This window comes from Neodiprion lecontei, chromosome 2 (genome assembly GCF_021901455.1).
Source record: "Neodiprion lecontei isolate iyNeoLeco1 chromosome 2, iyNeoLeco1.1, whole genome shotgun sequence".
NCBI classification, from domain to species: Eukaryota; Metazoa; Arthropoda; class Insecta; order Hymenoptera; family Diprionidae; genus Neodiprion; species Neodiprion lecontei.
The window spans coordinates 1062238-1070884 of NC_060261.1; the positions used below are offsets into that span (position 1 = coordinate 1062238).

An 8647-nucleotide genomic window follows, 5' to 3' on the forward strand; every position below is an offset into this window, starting at 1 on the left:
ATTGGCCTGAGAGATTTAATGCAGCGGACCGTTGCACGACACCAGCAGCCTTGCGTTATTGGTGTGCAGTGCGATGCAACGGTGAAAGGAAAGTTATTCTCGCGGCCGCAGATAAGTCCAGCTCAACGAACGTCCTCGGCTGCAGTTTCGACCTATACGTGTACTGGGTCAGCATCGGAGCCAGCGTGGTCCTGAGGCGTGCAAAAAGTGCTCTTCAATTAAAGCCAGTGATTTTCACTTCATAGGAACGACTTCTGAAATTAAGAATGGTTTTGTCGGTAGCAACGATCTTCGAGGGAAGTCGGATTATCCCGAGTCTGCAGGCGGCCGAGGTGGCGTGGTTTGCTTTGATTTGCCTCGCCATAGTCCTGGGTGCAAAGTACTTCGTGGGTACCAAGAAGTTCGGGCGTTTTCCACCCGGTAAGAAGTCGACGAACGGTTTAAATATACCGAATATTCTCGCTGACTATTGTCACTTCATCAATATCTTCAGGACCGAGGGGGTTACCGTTGGTCGGAAATATTTTCGACCTGAAACGATTGGTGAGAGACACGAAATTCCACTACAGAGCCTGGAGCCGACTGGCAGAGTTGTACGGACCGGTCGTCGGTATTAGACTCGGTTTCTCAGACCCGATGATCATCGTCTCGGGTAAGGAGGCAGTGACGGAAATGCTCAACAGAGAAGAGTTCGATGGACGACCAGACGGGTTCTTGTTTCGTCATAGAACATTCGGTGCTCGAAGAGGAATTATATTCACCGATGGCACGACGTGGAAGGAGCAGAGAAGGTGAATGACGAAGACGTCGTTGCTTCTGTGACGCCTAACTTTCCCCTGGTTTCCAGATTCTCCCTTAAGAACCTCCGAGACTTTGGATTCGGACGTAAAACGATGGAAGACATAATTTTGAACGAGGCTGTCACGCTAGCCAGGATAATCGAAGAGAAATCGAACGATGGACCGATTCGGAATGTAGATAGAATAGCGACAGTCGCTGTCCTCAACAGTCTCTGGTATCTCACCGCCAACACAAGGTACGAAGGGTTTGGATGGAAAGAGGATCGATGGGATGGGCAGGTAGAAAGTCGCCTGGTTCAACCGTTGATTTTCAGGTATGATCAGGAAAAGGAGGATGCTGGATTGGCGGAAATCGTTCAAATAATAAGCGACATTTTCAAGGACTCTGACGTGTCGGGTGGAGTTCTCAATTACTTTCCATTCCTCAGATACATTGTCCCAGGTCTTTCCGGCTATAAATCGAGGAACGATCGTCAGATGCGAGTCTGGCACTTCTTTAGAGTACGATAATTCTTGGAATACCCAATAATGGTATTTAGCGGACACTCGCTAATCAATTGGAATCTTTTCTTACATCACCAGAATCTCGTCGATCAGCATAAGACTTCGGTGAATTTCCACCACGGCCATAGAGACCTGATAGATGCTTATCTGTCGGAGATTGAACTCCAGAAATTTAACTCGTCCTCTTCTTTCAATGGTAAAGAGTCAGCAAAACTATGTGTGACTGGAGAATGGTCTAATAAAAGGTCAAACTACCTTTTCAGAACTTCAACTTATCGCTCTCTTGAAGGACCTTTTCACCGCTGGAATCGAGACCACGAATAACAGCATCGGATTCGTGCTTCTTTACCTGATCGCTAATCCATACGTCCAGCAGAAGATACACGAGGAAATCGATCGGGTACTTGGCAGAAACGCACTACCGTCGATCCAGACAAGAAGCAGGTTACAATTAGCACCCGTTATCCAAGTTTTAACCTATTTCGAACAGCGACTAATTCTCAGCTTTTCAGAATGCCGTACCTGAACGCCACGGTAATGGAAGTTTCCAGACTGGCGAACGTTGGCCCAACGACAATTCCACACCGAGCAACTGCCGACGCGAAGTTCATGGGCTTCGACATCAAGAAGAATTACATTCTCTTAGCCAATTTGCACAGTATCCACATGGACCGGGGTCATTGGGGGGACCCTAAGACTTTCAGGCCAGAACGTTTTCTCGACGAAAACGGGCACTTGGTTAAGGACCCGTGGATGATCACGTTCGGAGCAGGTACTCGTTTATAACAAAGTAGACGATGCATCAAGATTCGTGGTACTCATGCGATTAATTTACAGGGCGCAGAAAATGTCCGGGAGAAAACCTCGCCAAGAACAGTCAATTCCTATTCCTCTGCTGCCTCCTGCAGAAGCTGCGGTTTGAATTACCTCCTGGAGAAGCGGCACCTTGTTTGGACGGAATAAACGGGTTCACAATATCGCCTCCGAACTTCAACGCCGTGGCTGTGGCACGTTGAGATGAGTACTTTCCGGACAGTGTGCAATAATAGACATACCGTGATCACAGTACGGATCGATTGATCGTTAAATTTTAAATTATATTATTCCCAGAATGAAAAGCCTCGGCTCAAGCTCAATGAAATCTGATTCACTTCCGACTAGTCTGACTGACCAATTACTGGACGGGAAATCGAGTGGTGTGCAGCCATGAGTGCAGGCGATTCATATTTACCCACCATTCAACATCTTACTAATTAGCATACTGCATGTATTGTGGCGATTCCACGAGCTGTGAACAGCGACTTTTCATTTCTTATTTGCAATTCAAAATAACTGCAGATTTATTGACAATCGTTAATAAATGGGCATTTATCTCGAATGTCTCGCGAAGGACGGTGCGCGTGTAATGAAATTTAAATATAGTTTTCTCACGCGTTACTCGATCCGCGATACGTGAGACAAGAAGCAATTAAGCTTGTCATTCGTGATTGACACTTATGCTAATTTCTCCGTCTTAGCGACACGTCAACTGTTGCCATGAATGTATTTTATTTTGTAAAATTAAAAGCTTTAAAAACTAACGACCGCACCTTCCGTTACTTAAAAATTCATCGAACATTGATCGCGGTACAGATTAACCAAACATAAATCGTACCACCTATATGAGTAAATCTGTGTAGGTATATATAATGATAGGTATTCTCAGGTACAGAAATAATTTTTAATCACAATTCACACAATCAATCATACAAGGCCTACAACAAGGCGTGACAGTCAACGAAAGGCTGAACATAAAAAAATATTTATAGACGTGACAGTATGATATTTACACTAGGAATAACAGCTTACATGCTAACATAAAGATTTTCAACCAGATTTGAATATCTCGGTCTGAAATTTACCCAAAGGCCACCCTGCGCCCGCAAAGTGAGCCTGAACTTAGGCCGGACCTCTTCTTTTCCGGGTATCGGACTAAGGTGAAAGTTCCGAAGGACCGCGCTGATCAACGCCTTCATTTCCAACATCGCAAACTTGTACCCTGAAGCGCAAAAGTATTCCAAGATAACTCAACATACGACAATTTTCCACAGTTCCACTTACCGATACAGTTCCTCGGCCCCGCACTAAAGGGAAAGAAGGCATAGGGGTGTCTCTTTTCGCTGTTGTCAGGATCGAACCTCGTCGGGTCAAAAGTGTGCGGATCTGGATAGTGGTGTGGTAATCGATGGGTGGCATAGGGTGCTACGAAAACATCGCATCCTGCGGGGATCACGTAGTTTCCTGGCGAGAAGAGAACAGTATCGTCAAAAAGTGGACGTGAAGTTATACGGAGGTGGGTGCATGATGATCGGAAGAGGAAACTCTACCGACCGACTTTAGTGTCCTCTCCCAGCTTTCTGGCGAAGGTTGGAACGCTGGGATAGAGTCTCAGGGACTCTTTGATGCACATCTCGAGGCAGCGCATCTCTCTGAGGTCTTTCATCGTCGGTGACCTGGAGTCAGCCTCGAAAATGTCTTCCAGCTCTTGGACGCACTTCTGCTGCCACTCGTGGTGAGTAGCGAGGAGGAACATCGTGATGGCGACTGCAGAGCCGACGGAATCCTGACCGGCAAGCATGAACGTGCAGCACTCGTTGACGATGTCGTCTTCCGTAAAGCTCGGATTCTTCTCGCTGACTTCGACCATGAATTCCAGCATCGACGTCTTCCGCTGGGGGTCGTCAACCTCGCTGATTATCTTCGACTTCGTCTTCCTAATGACTTCTCGCTTCTCGGCAATCATCTTCTTGCATGTCATGAAGAGCTCGGCCCGATGAGCGTTTTCGCGTTGCCCGGTAGCCGTCATCTCGTAAATCCAATTCACCAGGAGCCACGGATGTACCATGCGATACGGAGCCACTACTTGACCTCTGCAAGTCAATGAAATTACATCGTCATGAATTTCTTTGAATGCCTAATGAGAGGGGTGCCGGCGAACTCGAGGTGTTCCAATTATTACGAAACTGTGTGCAAATTAGAACGCACGTAATGCTATTATAACGATGGAGTGAAAGTCCTCGTAATCGTGCAGATAGTCGCTGTCGAATTTTCAGCCGCGACAACGACGCGTCGGGAATAACGCGTTGGAAAGCAGGCTACATTCCTAATTGCTATACCATTGTATCATCGAACGTGAGCTTCGGACGGGCAAAATGCGATCACGCAACAACGCGGACCCAGTATGACTGCAGACGAAGAGTACGGTGTTACGAAACGAGGTCGATTCGATACCGGACTGCTTTTCCTCGACGGTAAAGCAACGCCGTGGCTTCGCGGCACGTTATCATGCACTTACTTTCTGAAGGGAGATTCCTCTTCTTCCATCTGCATTTGCTTCTTGGAAACCAGAGTAACGCCAAGAATGGTTTCTGAAAATTTTAGATCCGTATGAAGGGTCCCCCATTCGTTGGAAACCGGGAAGAGAAAGAAGCGTGACTCACCGTTGAGAATGTCGATAACCGCGTCGTTCACGAACTTGGTCAGGTTGACATTCTTCTCGCCAGAATTGATGATCCCCTGGACGAGATGGTTGGCACATTCGGCAAAGGTGTCGGTAAACCGATCAAGGATGTTGAGATGGAAAGCTGGCTGAAGGATCTTCCGATGGATCTTCCAACGATCACCTTCGCTCGTTATCAGTCCGTCGCCAACGAAATTGTGGAGCATTCGGTAGAAGTAAGTCTTTTCCAAGTGCTTGCTGCTGCTGAGAATCACCTGGATATCGGCCGGCTCGAAGAGGACCACCGCTGGAAACACCGTCAGCCATATCCTGAAGATGGGACCGTACATGTCGTAGGCCGTATGAGACATCTGCTGCAAAACTGAGCAGAACGAGAGAGCATAATGGCAGATTAAAGGGTCTTCTCGTGGGTGATTACGAGGGGTTGGAAATCATATCAACTCACGAGTCTTATCTGTGGCAAGATAGGCATTTCCTACCAAAGGCAATGCCGGAGGGCCGTTTAAGGTCAGGATGAATCTGACGATCCTGAAGTAATTTCTAAAGGCGTAAATGGCGTAGATGACCACCAGCACCGCGACGCATGCCCAAGCACCATTCTCGTTAAAATCACACTGAAAAAAGTCGTGTGAAGCCTGAAGAAATTTTTCACGGGAGATGCGGAAGAATAAAACAAACGGTGTTTATCGGTAAAGCTATTTTTGTCAAGACTACGTCCTTCGAATTTGACATTCCATTTATTTATAGATAAAAAATCAGTGTAAATATATACGCTCATCGGTACTCTGTACACATTGAATCGCAATTCTCCGCTTAATCGGTATATCGAGACGAGCAAGTTAAGCGTGACAATATTGTTTGCCATATCTGTCGATGGCCAATTGAATAACAACGCGTGCTATAGCGGAACAAGAAATTCGGATCCGGGAAAGTCCGTGGCTAGAATTTCAAATGAAGTATCATTTCTGACAGTTCAGCGCTTCAGCTGGTTTCGCAGAAAGTGTTGAAGACCGTTCTGAGAACTTATTTCCATAAATTCCTTGGCTATGTACGTTATGATTTTCATTTTCATAAATTTATCCTCCACGCGAGGAATGATTCTGAAAAATTATCGCGTCGTCGCACGTTTCAAACACCAGTTCAAACCGTTACTCCACAATTATTATCTCACAAGAAATGATGAATTTGAAAACGAGAAGCAATTCACTCACGATGCACAACATTTTTCCAACAATTCTTCCTGTACGATGAGATGGGACCGATTTTTCACCGTTTATTATAACTGCGATTTTTCCGCTTCAAGTCACTTGAAGATCAGTAAAACGCCACTTTAATGAACATCGGACTGATTGATTCCCGCATCACCGAAGTCACAGCTGTGGTGATACATAGGCAACCTCTGCGCTTTCCGTACAGCGACGACTGTTTATAGGGTGCCCCACCATCGAGGCTTGATAAGCCCCCCAGTCAGTAGTCACGACGGTAAAACGTAAGCTGGACCACTTGATGATATTCATTCGGTATTTGCTGTCACAAAATCTACACGACATGCATCATTATGGGATTCTTCGCACCAAGTCGTTATAAATTCAAATCCGCCAAATGATAGTTTGATTACCGCGACAGTCGGATTTTTCCAAATGTAGCACGCAAGGTAACCAGGTCATTGTCCTATATTTGATGTAATGATTTTTTTTGCATTATCCAAATGTATTTTTTGCTGCACAACAATTCAGACTTGATTATCCCGGATTTTTATTCATATATATATATATCAAAAAAAGATAAGATTAGCGAGCCGATCGATTTGCTATAACCAAATAACAAAATCTACACATTTCATCGACCGGGACATTGTCACTTTGTTTGGAACATTTGTGCGAAAAGCCTGCGATAAAAGATAGTTCCCAAAATCGAAATTTCTCGGCTCGTACCTCAATTAGGAACTACACAGATTACCTCGCGTAACTAATTCCTTCCGTACGACGTGACAACTGAGGATTGACTAAGCGTTTCAATACAATACATAATATTGACTATTGTGTATCTGATGTATGATATGCGACGAGTTATGTATGGCGTTAGACATTTACTACCGTTACACTGTTAGAAAAATTTAACTAAACGTAATGTCCCAGCATTATATTTGTCTTATTTGGTACATTTTGTTAGTGAATATGATACACGCATTTCGTAATTTTGACATTTAAATCGTCACATCAACATTTGATTTTTAATTTTCACTGTTTTTCACTTAGTAATTCAGTAAAAAACGGTCAAATCAATTCAAAAACTTTATTGGACCTGCTGGGACATTATTTTTTTAATCGTGTATTGGCCGCCCATTTCGATGCGCTTTACGCCACCAGCGGACATATTGTAGTGGATGTATGGCTGTTCGCTTGACCCTCTCTGACCATCAGTCAACAGGTTAATTCCTCATCTCGGAAGTGCGTCGCGTGATCCTATATTCGAGATGAGGATAAGGTGGCATATTTTTGGTGGTTGTACGCGAATCGCACCTCGGAACGACCTATTTTTGAGGAACTTTGGGGTTTTAATGTATTTCTTTCATAAATGATTTTCGCAGCAGCATCGTCACTCAATAAGTAACAGACACAATCGTTACGAACTTTGAAAATTGTTGAAAAAAGTTTCTGTCGTGGCTCTGCGCACAAGAATGACACGACAAATCAACCATGCATGAGAAGTGCGTCATCTGTTTCATTTGTTCAGAATTATACGTACAGTGTAAATACTTGTTTCGATGCAGAATCCGTTATAATTTTGGTCGAACATGTCTCAAATGTTGAAAGTACAGTTTCACGAGAAGTATAAACTGAAACTAAGGTTCATGCACCGAACGTAATTGTGTTTCAATTAAGAATTACCAAAAATAATGTATTTTCGATTATATCCGTAATTTTTTCTAGATTAATCGAGTATAATCGCTTATTCTTTCGGACTCGATTATTTTTCCTCACAATTGATTTTTGTCTGTTCCTCCCGTAAACGATGCGATACAATATCACTTTATGTGAATAAAGTACCGATTATCATCATTGTCTTACTTAGTAAGTACCTATTTGATGTAATAAGTGAAAGATAGATGAATATTTTCATCTGAAATTGATAAATATCTTGAATGAAATTAGAAATTATCAAAATACTTTTCTGTTATTAAGACTACGTGCTGAAATTTAAATTTTGGTTTCATACGCACCGTTTAAAAAAATGCGAAATAATCGATTACTCGATTAATTTTTACCGGTTCAACTGAATCGTATTCGACTCTTTTTTTAGACATGATTAACCAATGCATCGATTATTTTTAGCTTAGTGTCAATTGCCATACTGCAATTATGCCGAAGAGTACATTAATTTTTCAAACGAGGACGAGAGACAGTGTTGACGGGTCCATCGTCCAATTCCCGCAAATGAATTCCTCCAACACGAACAGATTAGTTGAGCCATAAAGTCGTGAATAACAATGCCGACAACGTGTTAAAAAAATGAGACAATTCACAACGAGTCCAATATTAATAGGTAGGTAAGCTTAAAAAGCTAATAAGTAGAACTGTTATGAATATAGCGCTTAACTCGACAAGAATACATGTAAAGGTCGCGATCGGGTATCATTTTTTAGATGAAATTAACTCGCGGTTTGGAGTTACGATATTATTTCGGAAGAAAAACTCGTTTCATTGAGTCTTTTCGATGACATCAGCATTTTTATTGCCGTCGTGCTTTTTTGCGTGCAGATTACGAGAATAGGTCCTCGAATCTGAGGATATTGAATTACTACGAATTAGTAATGTATTTACTAGAAACAAAACCGAGTTAA

The 8647-nt window shown here is 43.3% G+C and overlaps 2 protein-coding genes across 2 annotated transcripts; one reads left to right on the forward strand and one right to left on the reverse strand.

The window, feature by feature from the left end:
• Positions 1-172: 172 nt before the first annotated feature.
• Positions 173-2861, forward strand: LOC107222571 (methyl farnesoate epoxidase-like). The gene is made up of 8 exons (XM_015661988.2): positions 173-420; positions 494-791; positions 848-1036; positions 1115-1301; positions 1383-1500; positions 1568-1748; positions 1817-2076; positions 2142-2861. Exons 1-8 carry the CDS (start codon positions 267-269, stop codon positions 2318-2320), a joined length of 1566 nt encoding a protein of 521 aa, XP_015517474.2. The 5' UTR covers positions 173-266; the 3' UTR covers positions 2321-2861.
• Positions 2862-3002: 141 nt separating this feature from the next.
• On the reverse strand, positions 3003-6794 carry LOC107222602 (probable cytochrome P450 4aa1). The gene is made up of 7 exons (XM_015662030.2): positions 6015-6794; positions 5249-5417; positions 4784-5164; positions 4639-4711; positions 3675-4213; positions 3405-3584; positions 3003-3342 (listed from the first exon to the last, which is right to left on the reverse strand). The coding sequence occupies exons 1-7, from the start codon at positions 6024-6026 to the stop codon at positions 3149-3151; spliced, it is 1548 nt and encodes a 515-aa protein (XP_015517516.1). The 5' UTR covers positions 6027-6794; the 3' UTR covers positions 3003-3148.
• Between the last annotated feature and the right edge of the window lie 1853 nt (positions 6795-8647).

Coding starts and splice junctions, on each gene's coding strand:
- LOC107222602 (XM_015662030.2), bottom strand. Junction 4,214..4,638: donor GAGGAATCTCCCTTCAGAAA/GTAAGTGCATGA, acceptor ATTGACTTGCAG/AGGTCAAGTAGTGGCTCCGT. Junction 3,585..3,674: donor GGGAGAGGACACTAAAGTCG/GTCGGTAGAGTT, acceptor TCTTCTCGCCAG/GAAACTACGTGATCCCCGCA.
- LOC107222571 (XM_015661988.2), top strand. CDS start 267: ATGGTTTTGTCGGTAGCAACGATCTTCGAGGGAAGTCGGATTATCCCG. Junction 1,302..1,382: donor GAGTCTGGCACTTCTTTAGA/GTACGATAATTC, acceptor TTACATCACCAG/AATCTCGTCGATCAGCATAA. Junction 1,501..1,567: donor CTCGTCCTCTTCTTTCAATG/GTAAAGAGTCAG, acceptor CTACCTTTTCAG/AACTTCAACTTATCGCTCTC.